This window comes from Cherax quadricarinatus, chromosome 39, assembly GCF_038502225.1.
Source record: "Cherax quadricarinatus isolate ZL_2023a chromosome 39, ASM3850222v1, whole genome shotgun sequence".
NCBI lineage: Eukaryota > Metazoa > Arthropoda > Malacostraca > Decapoda > Parastacidae > Cherax > Cherax quadricarinatus.
This window is the reverse complement of record NC_091330.1, coordinates 19,197,930-19,212,741: the sequence shown is the minus strand read 5'-3', so window position 1 is coordinate 19,212,741 and position 14,812 is coordinate 19,197,930. Positions and strand designations below refer to the sequence as shown.

General features: G+C 37.1%; 1 protein-coding gene across 7 annotated transcripts in view; it reads left to right on the top strand.

The window, feature by feature from the left end:
- LOC128696384 (transient receptor potential channel pyrexia) overlaps positions 1–14,812 on the top strand; it is a 235,169-nt gene that overhangs the window by 170,134 nt on the left and 50,223 nt on the right. For all 7 annotated transcript variants that reach the window (XM_070092480.1, XM_070092479.1, XM_070092482.1 and 4 more), the window contains one exon: positions 1,367–3,350. In XM_070092480.1, coding sequence (XP_069948581.1) covers positions 1,367–3,350 — 1,984 coding nt within the window. The remainder of the gene's footprint in view (positions 1–1,366; positions 3,351–14,812) is intronic.

Below are 14,812 nucleotides of genomic sequence, written 5' to 3'. Positions count from 1 at the left end.
TACCATCATGTAAAACAATTACAGGCTTTCGTTTTACACTCACTTGGCAGGACGGTAGTACCTCCCTGGGTGGTTGCTGTCTACCAACCTACTACCTATATAATACATATACATATATATATAATAAACATTTATTATGTCATTTCTGTCTTAAGCCAGTTGCTTATTCGATTACTGCCTCCTCATTCAAGTTTATTCTCTATAAGTTTATTCTCTATAATGGTTACAATGTGGGGTTTACAGGTTTTGGGTATTTTGTGGTTTACATGTTATAAAATACTAATTACAGAGGGGGCCACTAGGACACCTAGCATGGCTAGGCATTTCCAGCAGACTTAGATTAATTCTTAACATTAAATCCTTACAGATTATGATATTAAGGCTAAGTGACTACATCATAATTTGTGAGTTTAGCAATGTGAATGATTTTGTTTTGGCACAATACAAAGTGTCTATAATGGAGTATCATAGGCAAACTTATGACTAGTTAGGATTTATTATTTTAAGATTAAGATTAGTATTTCTGGGTTTATAGTCAGTGGGTGAGTGAGTGTAATTTTGAACCACCAGGTGGTTATCATGTAGTTAGTTGTCGGGGTGGATCAGGGAGATAAGATGTTTTCTAACTGTAGTTTTGAAAGGGATGAATGTGTCTGCAGTTCTATTCATGCTGAGTTTTCACACAAAATTTAAATTACATGCTATAATCCTTATCTGATTACTTGTACTAGTATAGTTAAGTATTAGTAAGTATGGTAGAACCCCCATATCCACTGAGTCGGTATCCATGGTTTCAGTTATCCACTGTTTACTGTGGCCCAAAAATACCTCTTAATTTTGCATAATAATGGCCCCAAAGTGCAAAAGTAATAGTAATAATAATAATATTTTATTTTGACATGATACATGTTTATACAAAGGAATATAATTATTGGGTGTACATGCCAAAAGCCCCTTTATATGCAGAGCATTTTGGGCAAACTTAACATTAACTTAAGATTAATAGGGCAATAACAGTATATATGGTCATTAGATGAGTTACAATGAATACAAGAGCCTAAGAGAGTAAAAAAGTGATAATAGGTATGTATAGGACTTATATATAGAGTTTGCTACTATCCATGGTTTTGGTATCCACGACAGGTTCTTTGAACGTATCCCCCGCAGATACGGGGGTCCTACTGTACTGCAGTAGTTTTAGTCTTCTCAAAGTGCTTCACAAAACAGTGGACTTTCCTTAGAATATACAAAAAGGTGTAAGGCCAGAGATGAAATCAGCTCTATAATTCTTGGAAGTAAAATTTGACTTTGACTTTGACATAAACAGAATTGTTTCAAGGTGCTAAGATATTGTACTTTATTTCAGGTCTTGTGATGGTAGCAGATGTGGAGAACCAAAAGACTCCTCTCATGTCTTCCCAAGAGGAGTTGAGAGCAGAGAGAGTCATCAGCCTGCTCGAGCATGACAATGTTGGAAAATTGCGGGAAATGTTGGATGAATGGGGAAAAAATTGTGTGTGGCGACCTCGGCCTAACAATAAAGAGATAGCACTTGTTGAAACATCACTACACATTGCAGTCAAAAAGAATGCCCCCAGGTGTTTGCAGGCTTTACTAGATGGAAACCCACCTGAAGAGGTCCTCGATGCCCCAGATGATGACGGGGCCACGCCATTGTTGGTGGCAGTTGCAGAAGCGCAGCCTAACCTTGTTGAGATGCTCATTAATGCTGGAGCCCACATTAATGCTCGTAATGATAAAGGCCAGAGTGTGCTGCATATCTTGACTTACATTACATCAAGAGGAGCTGAATCAGAAAAAGTCTTGCAGGATTTGACAGATTTACTTTTACGCCAAAAAGGCATTGATTTAGAGCCTCATGCACACCTCACACCGCTGGCAGCAGCTGCATCAAAGTTGCCTCAGGAACATGGAGTTTCTAAAAATGGTCTCATTAGCCTTTGCAGAAAACTAGTGAATGCAGGAGCTTCTCTCCAGGAAGATGGAGGGGATGGCACTATTGAAAAGGTTCTGCTAAACAAACAGGCCCTTCCAGCAGTCTTGGAGGATGTTGAACAACTGCCCCCTCCTAAAAGACCTGCAAAATCACAATTCTTGGATATGATATTTATGGGAAAAAATATAGATGATGTTAAGGCATTCCTGAGAAATCAGTCACCTAAAGATGCTCATGCTGCAGTCAACTGTCGACTTGGAAAACAAACTCTTCTTTTCTATGCCATCAACATAAGCAATGAAGCCTTAGTAGAAGTTTTAATTAATTATGGAGCAAAACCACGGGTATTGGAAGTAACAAATGAACTCCCTATTCATCGAGCTGCTTCTCGAGGTCATTGGTCTATTTTCAACCTTATCATTAATCACATGAAAATTAATGACAGACCTGTAGATCTTAAAGATTACACTGTCAGTATTATCCAGAAGCTAATGGAGAGCAATAAAAAAAAGGACACTTCTCCTGAGATTAATCATTCAAAGTGCTTGCAACGACTAATGCAAGATGATGTCATCTTGAACTTGAACCAGGAGTGGATGGGTCAGACTGCACTGCATGTAGCTGCTTCCTTCAACAACCAGGAGGCCATGAGTGAGTTTCTTTCCCGAGGAGCTTTCCTTGGTGCTCATCAGACAACAGTAGCCCATGACCACAGCAACATCCTAGACTCTCTTCTGCCAGCAACCCTAGAGAGAGCTATGGATGGCTGCATTGTACACTGTCCAATAACTGATGATGTTTCTGAAAATGAAAATATTCTCAATGAAGACCACAGGCTAAAACTTGATTATCGGTTCCTTGTGCCTCCAACCAGTGAAGACATTGAGAACGAGAGGAGTATAAATGAGACCGAAACATTAATGGACATTAGTAGAAGCAACCGGCACAGACATGCCATAAAACACCCACTGGTACAGGTTCTCTTGTATGCCAAGTGGCGTAAGGTTCTGCCTCTTTACCTTCTTAATTTAGGCATTTATTTCATATTTGTCATTATTCTCACAGCATTTGTTTACAGTGTTAAAGATTTACGCATACTTGAAGCACAGGCCAAAAATGATCTTGCTTCTGGATCAGGCAATGGAACCATTAATGAAAAAATTGAAAATAAGCAAGTTACAGTGAACTGTTTCATGGGTATCCTTCTCCCAATCACAATATACATGCTTATCAGAGAAGTTTTCCAGATATTCTTCTCCCGTGAAATTTACCTCAAGAGCATCGAAAATTATTTGGAATGGTTTTTAGTGGTAATAGTAATAGTATTGTGTTCAGCAAGATTTGCTGCTGATGTCACTCGTCACTTGGCTGCATGGGCTATGATAGTGGCTTGGTAAGTCCTCTTTATAATCTTTACAATATCTGTGCCCTTATAAAACTGAACTCTTACTTTATTGTGTTAATTGTGTTTATGGTGGCTCGTGGCCTGGTGGCAAAGCTCTCACTTCACACACTGAGGTCTGGGTTTGATTCCCAGCAAGAGTAGAAACATTGGGCATGTTTCCTTACACTGATTGTCCATTTTCACCCATCAGTAAAATGGGTACCTGGGTGTTAGTCGATTGGTGTGGTTGCATCCCAGGACAAAATTGACCTAACTTCCCCAAAATGCTCTGCATAACAAGTGGCTTTCTATATAATAGTACATGTATGTCATTGATGGAAGCTAAACCTGTATACCTCATGCATGTACAGTGGAACCTCAGTACTCTAACTTAATTTGTTCCAGAAAGCTGTTCAAGTATTGAACAAGTTTTTCCCAGCCAATTTTCTTTTTGGTTATCACTAATCTTTGTAGGCCCCATGGTGACTTATTTATACATATATTATAAAAAACACCAAAAAATGTGAAGAAACATGAAATAGTTTACAGCAAAGCTCTGGCAGATTATGCTTCTTTGGTCGAATGCCAAGCAAATGGTCGACTACCAAGTGAATTTTTATCGAACAAAGCGTTCGAGTACCGAATTGTTTGAGTAGGGAGCTGTTCGAGTACCTAGGTTCTACTGTACTTGTAGAAATAAAGATATTATAATATTATTATAACTAAGAGAAGATTACAGTAAACCCTCCATTTGACAGGCTTTCAAATTCAAATTTTTATTTCTTTGCATAGTTTACAATGTGTGACTGACATGTTATAAGGAGTCTATTTCCATTCATAGTTTACAATGTGTAATTACAATATTGATTTGCTAAGTGCAAAGAAAGTGACACTATCAAGCTGAGGCATTTCAGGCAGACTAAATACTAAATACTTTACAGACTACTAAATACTAGACATATATAACATACTTGGTTGGAATTGAACATTGTTTTTAATATATCAACAGGAGTAGTAGCGGTTTAGCAGTAATTACAGATAATACCACAGACCACTACCCTACTTTTCTCATAACAACTCTTGGTAAATTACCCCAAGACACTACTAAAGTCACCTTCAGACTTCACAATGAGGCAGCCATTAATAACTTCACAACAGCAGTAGCAAACATTGACTGGCACACTGAGCTAGAAATCTATACAGATATTGACGAATGTATTAATAATTTTCTAAAAAAGACCCAATACCTCTATAACAAGCACTGCCCTAAAAAAACTAAACAGATGACAGCTAAGAGACTGAACAGTCCCTGGTTAACACCCAGCATTCTCAAATCCATAAATACAAAACACCAATATGAAAAACAGTACAGAATGGGTCACATAACCAGAGACCAAACAAAACGTTACTCGTCAATCCTAACCAGCCTGATAAGAAGGGCAAAAAAATTGTATTATGAGAACAGATTATCCAACTTACGAGGTGATATAAAAAAGACCTGGAAAACCCTATCAGAAATTCTAGGAACAAAAAAGATATCACGAAATAGCGAAATAAAATTAGCAAAATCAGATGAACCCCAACTCCCACCAACAGAAACAGCAAACAGACTCAATGACTTCTTCTCCACTATAGGACAAAACCTTGCCAATAAAATCCCAAGCTCAGATACCCCACCAAATGACTACCTCACTGGCAACTACCCGAACACACTGTTCCTAGCTCCGACTAACCCATACGAAGTCTCCCTTATTATCAACACGCTAAAAAACAAGGCAGGAGATTTAAATACCTTACCACCCTTTATATACAAAAAAGTGTCACAAGTGCTATCACCAATCATTGCAACACTCTTTAACAAATCCATTGAATCCTCCACCTTCCCCACAGTACTCAAAATAGCAAGGGTCACCCCGATCCACAAAGGAGGAGACCAAACAGAGTTGAATAACTATAGGCCAATATCCAACTTACACCCTCTCACAAAAATCTTCGAAAAATTAATTCATAAACGAATCTACTCCTACCTTATCTCCCAAAACATACTCAACCCCTGCCAATTTGGATTCAGGCCAAATAAAAATACTAATGATGCTATTATACACATGCTAGAACATATATACACTGCAATAGAGAAAAAAGAAGTCCCACTGGGGATCTTCATTGACTTACGTAAAGCTTTTGATACAGTTAACCATGACTTGCTCCACGTAAAATTGTCACACTATGGTATAAGAGGGCACTCCCTCAACTACCTCAAGTCATACCTCAGCAACAGAAGCCAATATGTGTATGCAAATGGGGCAAACTCTTCTGCACAACCAATTACAGTTGGTGTCCCACAGGGAAGTGTCCTTGGCCCTCTTCTCTTTCTCCTATACATAAATGACCTACCAAATGCTTCGCAATTACTCAAACCCACACTATTTGCAGATGACACTACATACGTCTTCTCCCACCCGAGCCCAGTCACGCTAGCCAATACTGTAAATACAGAATTACAGAAAATATCTACCTGGATGAGGACTAACAAACTTACACTAAACATTGACAAAACCTACTTCATTCAGTTTGGTAACAGAGCTACAGATGTCCCTCTTAACATAATGATAAACGGATCACCTATCACAAAGCTAACAGAGGGAAAATTCTTAGGAATCCACCTTGATAATAGACTCAAATTTCATACACATATACAACAAATTTCTAAGAAAATTTCCAAGACTGTAGGCATACTATCGAAGATACGGTACTATGCTCCACAGTCAGCCCTCCTGGCCCTATATCACTCTCTTATTTACCCCTATCTCACCTATGGAATTTGTGCATGGGGCTCAACAACAAGTAACCATCTCAGACCACTAATTACCCAACAAAAGGCTGCAGTTAGAATGATAACAAATTCTCACTATAGGCAGCACACTCCACCAATATTCAATACACTAAACCTATTCACCATACAAAACATTCATACTTATTACTGCACCTATTACATACATAGAACACTTAACTCTGATATTAACCCTCCCCTCAAACATCTCCTTGCCAACCTCAACAGAACACATGACCATAACACAAGGCACAGATCACTCTTTGATGTTCCTCGTGTCCATCTCACACTATGCAAAAACTCAATGCACATAAAAGGCCCTAAAATCTGGAACTCATTACCTGTAAATATAAAAGAAACACTACCTGTTTATAAATTCAAGTCTCTTCTCAAAGATCACTTACTCACCCAAAACCAAATAAATACTGAATAACTGAACCTTATAAATTGTATATCTTAAATGTTTCTCACAATTATATCACATAAATGTTAAACCTAAAACCCAATCTAACTTTATTATTTTTTAAATACACTACCTAACAGAATACTCCATTCTACTGAATGTACAACAATGCATACAACCATATGACCTGTCTTTGTAATACTCACTTGTGCTTTATAGTAATCTGTTTACATTAAAGTTTTATCACCGATGTCATCATTGCTTAGTTCATCTTAAGTTAATTTTAAGCCAGCCCGTAATGCTATGCATAGTATAAGTGGCTTTGGCATACTGCTCTTTTCTGTATTTTTTGTACCTCTGTATGTGTGCACAAATTTTTAAATAAATAAATAAATAAATAAATTAAATTAACAAGTAGTTGAATAACAAGTTACAGTATTATATTTTAGTACATTATACATAATGAGATTGAGACCATTTTAGTTTTGAAATAGTCTTATAAAATTTGGCAAATTTTGGGTTGGTGGCGCGATAGTATATAGTGTTTGTGTTGTTATTTTTGGGAGATGAGGTGAGTTCTAAGTAGTGCCTTGAAATTGGTGTGCAGGCAGGGGCCCTTTTGTATTTTCAGGTAATGAAATCCAGATCTTAGGGCCCTTTATATGCATTGCATTATTTGCATTGGGAGAGATGGACACAAGGGATATCAAAGAGTGTTTTGTGTCTTGTGTTATGCAAGTGCGTTCTATTGTAGTTCTCAAGAAGGAGTTTAAGGGGAGGGTTTAGATTGGAGAATAATGTTCTGTGTATGTAGTAGTCACAATAATATAAGTGGATATTTTTTACTTTAAGCGGGTTCAAGCTCCTAAATAGCAGTGGGATGTGTTGCCTGGCACAGGAGTTTGTAATCATTCTCACAGTAGCTTTCTGTTGTATGATTAAAGGTTTAACCCTTTGACTGTCGAAACCCAAAATCCTGAGGTGTCTCCTGGTGTCACAAAATATTTGAAAAAAAAAATTAGTTTTTCCTTCTTATGAAATGATAGAGAATCTTTTCCTGATGGTAATAACACCAAAAGTACGAAATTTGTTGGAAAACTGATGGAATTATGCTCTCGCGAAGTTAGCGACCTCGGTGATATTTACGAATTGGCGATTTCGCCCACTTGGAGCCCAATTTTCGGCTTATTCCATTGTTCCAGTCCACCAAACTCATAACTATTTCTTTAGAACTCCATTTGCTCTATCGATTGAGTACAAGAAACTGCCAATTTACAAATTTCAACTACCCAATAAAGTGGTCAGAAATTGGCAATTTTGCCAATTTCACGCAAATTAAAAAATATACCAATTTCAAAATAGGGTCCAGAATGAACAATGCAGACATTCCTGGCTCTAAAATAACATTTTCTTTATTCATCAGTCATGTCTCCAGGCCCCTCTGATATTACTCTTGCTTTCTATTTTGAATTTTTTGTCAAACAAAAAATAGAAGATTTACTGTTATGCAGACTACTGCAGTATTGTAATAATTGTATAAATAACATCAACCCATTCATGACTGCATATTAGAACGGCTAGTTGGTCATTTATTAGGACAATGACATCATTTGTTTACTTTTGAACATTGGCAAAAATCAAACATTTCCCCTACTTTGAGCTCCATTTCAAGGTTCTTTTCATAGTAAAACCAATCAAAATCACCTCTATTTCTATAATATGTTTTCCATTCTATTAAATATGACTATGAAAACGAGAATATAACCATAAAAACTATACGAAAATAAACCTCAAAGTCGCCGTTTAGTCTAAAAACACAGTCAAAGATTTTTTTTTTTTCTCATTATGCACTGCTTGCTGCTGGATTTTTTTTATATGGTGCACACTGACCACACAGACCCATGCTCTCACATGTGGGCCTACCAACTTTCTCCTGCTTGATTTCAAGCCACTTGAATTTTTGAGTATACATATACAGTGGACCCCTGAGTTTCGGCAGCCTCGGCTTTGGTGAAATTTGACCTTCGGTGAGTTTTTTTGGAAAAATTTTGCCTCGAGTTTCGTGAAAAGACTCGTGTTTCGGCGACTGTCCGGTACCCGTCCGCCCGTCACCATGCACACCAAGCCAGTCTCCCACGCCATTCACGCTCAGTGTGCCATTGTTTACCAACACGTGACCATCACCCCGCGGGTTCATACAATACATTTCATAATAATCCATTGTTTTTTGTGCTTGCAACTGCTAAATAAGTTATCATAGACCCAAGGAAAGCTAGTGCAAGCCCTTTGGTAGATAAAGTGAGTGACGGGGATGTGGAAGAGTTGGTGGAGGACAAGAGGGAAGAGCTAACCACTGACAAACTGCAAGAGCTTCAACTGGAACAGCATCAGACCACAGCTGAGGAACTTGCTTCAGAGGAGGAGGAAGAGGGAGTGGATGAGGTGCCTTCTTCAGTGATTAAGGACATGTGTGGAGTGTGGAATGAGTTGCAAAGTTTTGTTGAAAAGTATCACCCTGACCAAGCTGAAACAAGTCATATCTGCAACATGTACAATGACAGTATTGTGTCCCACTTCAGGGAAATCTTAAAGAAACGCCAGAAAAAGACCTCTCTGGACAGATATTTTGTGTGACAGGTGTCCAGCGACTCAAGTTGTTTCCAGTGGCATTAAAAGAAGAAGAGAAGTAACCCCAGATAAGGACTTGCTACCTAAAGTCATAATGGAAGGAGATTCTCCTTCCAAACAATAGTGTACACCTTCCTCCTATCCCCTCCTCCTGTCTTCCATCCACGCAGGAGTCTTCAGTAAAGGTAAGTGTAATGTTATTATTATTTTTTTAAATGTATGTACTTGATTTTTGATTGTATTCATTATGTAAATCTTTATTTAATTTGAAAAAAAAAATTATTTTAATATTTTTGGGTGTGTGGAACGGATTAATTTTATTTCCATTATTTCTTATGGGGAAAATGGTTTCGAGTTTCGTGAATTTCGACCTTCGGCGGGCTCTCTGGAACGGATTAATCACGAAACTCGGGGGTCCACTGTATACGTCAAACACGGTGGCTCGTAAGATGTATACATACGACCGAAATGGTCAAAGGGTTAAGGTGATTTGCTGTGGTTGAACCCCCATGCACAAATTCCATAAGTGAGGTTAGGGTAGATGAGAGAGTGGTAAAGAGCAAGAATTGCTGTTTGAGGTACATAGTACCATACCTGAGAGAGGATGCCTACTATTTTGGAGATTTTTTTGGAAATATGTTGTATGTGGGTCTGAAATTTAAGACAGCTGTCAATGTGGAGCCCTAGAAATTTTCAATGTGTCTTGAAATGGAGGAACCATTTAGTAATATGTTTAGCTGAATATTTGCAGCTCTTCTACCAAACAGTATGTAGTAGGTTTTGTCAGTATTGAGAGTAAGTTTGTTGGCCGTCATCCGAGTGGATATTTTTAGCAGCTCATCGTTTACAGTGTTTCTAAGTATGGTTTGGTTTGGGTGACAGAAGATGTAGGTAGTGTCATCTGCAAAAAGAACATGTTCAACCCCTTGACTGTCACAGCCCCAAATCCTGAGGTGTCTCCTGGTCTCGCAAAATTTCTGAAAAACAAAAAATTATTTTTTCTTGTGAAATGATATAGAATCTTTTCCCGATTGTAATGACACCAAAAGAACGAAATTTGATGAAAAACTGACGGAATTATGCTCTCACGAAGTTAGCGACCTCGGCGATATTTACGAATCCGCGATTTCGCCCACTTTGAGCCCTATTTTAGGCTAATTCCATTATTCCAGTGGACAAAACTCATAGCTATTTCTTTAGAACTCCATTTTTTCTATCAATTGAGTACAAGAAACTGCCCATTTACTGATTTCAACTACCCAATAACATGGTCAGAATTTTTCAATTTGGCCAATTTCACGAAAATTAAAAAAATATGACAGTTTCAAAATAGGGTCCAGAATGAACAATGCAGACATTCCTGGCTCTAAAATAACATTTTCTTTGTTCATCAGTCATGTCAGGCCCCTCTGATATTATTCTTGCTTTCTATTTTGAATTTTTATTCAAACAAAAAATAGAAGATTTACTGTTATGTAGACTACTGCAGTATTGTAATAATTGTATAAATAATGTCAACCCATTCACGACTGCATATTAGAATGGCTACTTGGACATTTATTGGAAAACGACATCATTTGTTTACTTTTGAACATTGGCAAAAATCAAACATTTCCCCTACTTTGAGCTCCATTTCAAGGTTTTTTTCTTAGTAAAACCAATCAAAATCACTTCTATTTCTATAATATGTTTTCTATTCTATCAAATGAGACCAAGAAAACAAGAATACAACCATAAATAATATACAAATATAGACCACAAAGTCGGCATTTTAATTAAAAAAAACGGTCTTTTTTTTTCTCATTATGCACTGCTTGCTGCAGGATTTTTTTTTATATGGTGCACACTGACCACACAGCCCCATTCTCTCACATGTGGGCCTACCAGCTTTCTCCTGCTTGATTTGAAGCCGCTAGAATTTATGAGTATATATACGTCAAAAATGGTGACTCGTAGGACGTATATATATGACCAAAACAGTCAAAAGGTTAAGTAGTTTAGAGGTATTAGGGAGGTCATTGATGTAAATGAGAAAGAGTAGTGGTTCAAGGACACTGCCCTGGGTGACAGTTTGTGTGGTGGAGGCAACACAGAATTACAGAAAATATCTGCCTGGATGATGACTAACAAACTTACCTTGAACACTGATAAAACCTATTTCATTCAGTCTGGAAACAAAGCTGCAAATGATCCAATTAACATTACGCTAAATGGATCATCAGTCACAAGACTCACAGAGGGAAAATTCCTAGGTATCCACCTTGACAGTAGCCTTAAGTTCCGGACGCACATACAACAAATCACCAAGAAAATCTCCAAGACTGTAGGCATACTATCAAAGATAAGGTACTACGTTCCACAATCAGCTCTCCTCGCACTGTACCATTCACTCATATACCCTTATCTTACATATGGAATTTGTGCATGGGGATCAACAACATCCAATCACCTAAAACCCCTAATAACTCAGCAAAAGGCAGCAGTAAGAGTGATAACAAATTCCCACTCCTGCCAGCATACTCCACCAATTTTCAAAAGTCTGAAACTGTTTACCATTAAGAACATCCATACTTATTCATGTGCCTACTACATACACAGAACAATACAAGCAAATATAAACCCTCCACTCAAACTTTTCCTCACCAACCTAAACAGGACACATGACCACAACACAAGACACAGATCTCTTTTTGATATACCTCGTGTCCATATCACACTGTGTAAAAACTCTATGTACATAAAGGGCCCCAAAATATGGAATTCATTACCAGAAGATATTAAAGTAACCCAGTCTGAAAATCAATTTAAGACTTTTCTCAAAAGCCACTTAATCACCCTAGACTAAATGCTAAATACTCAGTACACATTTACTCACCTATGTACTCCCACATCATAACTGAAACAATCACATTGAACCTTTTATCCATTGTTGACAGGAATATAATTGAATCATTGTTTTTCACAAAAGCATTTTAGAATATAAATACGTATATCTTTGTATTATACAAATTTTGATTCATTTATAATTAATGTTCTACTGTACAACTATGAAATAATTACTTTCCTACTGTACAACTTTGATATACTATTTCTTAGTATTAAGTAGAATGTAAGCCAATAATGTTAAGTTGGCCCATAATGCCTAGGCATAATAGAGGCTCTCTTTGCATTGCATCCCACTATTGTATATACACAATCTCAATGTACTGTTTGCAAAGATTAAATAAATAAATAAAAAATAAATATCACCATTTGTGTATACATACTGGTGTCTATTACTAAGATAGGATTTAAGGTAATTGAGTGAGTGTCCTCTGACCCCATAATGTTCAAGTTTTAGGTGCAAGAGATCATGGTCAACTGTATCAAATGCTTTCCATAGGTCTATGAAGAGGCCCAGTGGTATTTCCTTTTTTTTCCAGCATTGTATATAGCTCGAGCATATGTATAATTGCATCATTTGTGCTTTTGCTTGGCCTAAATCCAAACTGGGTGGGGTTAAGTATGTTGTGGAACAAAATCTGCTACATCAATAGATTTGGAAACTATGGACAAAGTCCTTTGGTCACTGAATTGTTCAGTGTTACAATCACTATAAAATAATCTTTTCTCTATCCAGCACAGTTGCTAATACTGGCCACCAATTAGTCTGTTAAGTAGAAGGTTTACTGTTGCATTATTTATATTGCATTATTTATGTTGTTGCTTTAGATAGCTTGCCACCATTCATATATAAAAAAAGCTGCACATGTGCTGTTACCCATTTTTGGAACAATGTTTAACAAATCTGTAGCATCTCAACTTTCCCATCTATACTCAAGACAGCAAGGGTTACCCTGATCCTCAAAGGAGGTGATCCAACTGAATTGAACAACTATAGACCTCTATCAAACTTACCCTTGCTTTTTAAAATATTCGGAAAAATAATACACAAACGACTTTACTCCTACCTTATATCCAACTATATACTTAACCCCTGCCAGTTTGGGTTTAGACCAAAAAAAGTATGAATGATACCATTATACAAATGCAAGAACTAATATATACAGCCCTCGATAAAAATGAATATCCCCTGGCTCTTCATTGACCTACGAAAAGCATTTGATACAGTCGACCACTTTCTCCTGCACCTAAAACTAAATCATTACGGCATCAATGGGCATTTCCTTGATTACCTAAAATCTTATCTTAATGACAGACACCAGTATGTATGTGCAAATGGAATCAACTCCACTATCCAGCCTGTAGCTGTAGGAGTGCCCCAAGGTAGTGTCCTAGACCCACTCTTCTTTCTCATCTACATCAATGATCTCCCCAATGCATCCCAACTCCTTAAACCAGTTCTATTTGCAGATGCCACTACTTATGTCTACTCCCATTCAAACCCAGCTGTACTTAAAAACACTAAACAATGAGTTGCTAAAAATATATACTTGGATGATGACCAACAAACTCACTCTCAACATAGGCAAAACATACTTCATGCTGTTTGGAAACAGAGCCTCAAATATCCAACTTAATATATCAATAAATGGTTCCCATATATCAAGACATACTGAGGGTAAATTTCTAGGTCTTCTCCTTGACTGTAATCTTAAATTTCATTCCCACCTCCCGCATATATCCAAGAAAATTTCCAAATCAGTAGGCATTCTTTCCAAGATACAATACTATTTATTTATTTATTTATCTAATAATTTGAACATACAGAGGTACAAAAAAATACAGGTAAGAGCAGCATGCCAAAGCCACTTGTATGCATAGCATTACGGGCAGGCTTAAAATTAACTTAAGATTAACTAAGCAATGATGTAATCAGTGATAAAACATTATTGTAAACAGATAACAATAACAGATAACAAACGACACTCATTACCCTATACCTCTCTTTAATATATCCTTACCTCACCTATGGTATTTGTGCCTGGGGATCAACCACAGCCAACCACTTTAAACCTTTAATAACCCAACAAAAAGCTACTGTGTGGATGATTACCAGATCCTGTGCTAGACAGCACACCCCACCATTTTTCAAAAGCCTGAACTTGCTAAATATACAAGACACACTCATTATTGTCCCTACTACATATACAGAACATTAAATTCCACTATAAACCCTCCACTTAAACTTCTCCTTGATAGTTACAACAGAATGAACAGTCATAATACAAGGCATAGGACACTCTTCACCATCCCTCATGTCATGCACATAAAGGGCCCAAAGATCTGGAACTCACTATCGGAACTGGTAAAGGATCCCCTGACTATGTACTTGTAAATTAGGACTTCGCTAAAAAATCGTCTTATCTCTCAATGCTAACCAAATCAACTAAAAAACTTCTAATTAGTTATATTATGTGACCTCTAGACTTTTAAACATCTGCCAATCCATGAAATATTACTGCTTGAATCATTAATTGTAATATTTTTTTTATTATGTGCAACTTCAAGATTATTATTCTTATAAACCTCCACCTTGACTACCTTGCATTAGTATTAAGATCAAATAAGATTGTAATAAAGTTAGCCACTATTATCTTGTGGAATGAATAGTATAACATACCGACACAATGGAAAAATAAATATAGAATCAGTATAATGTGATCCTTT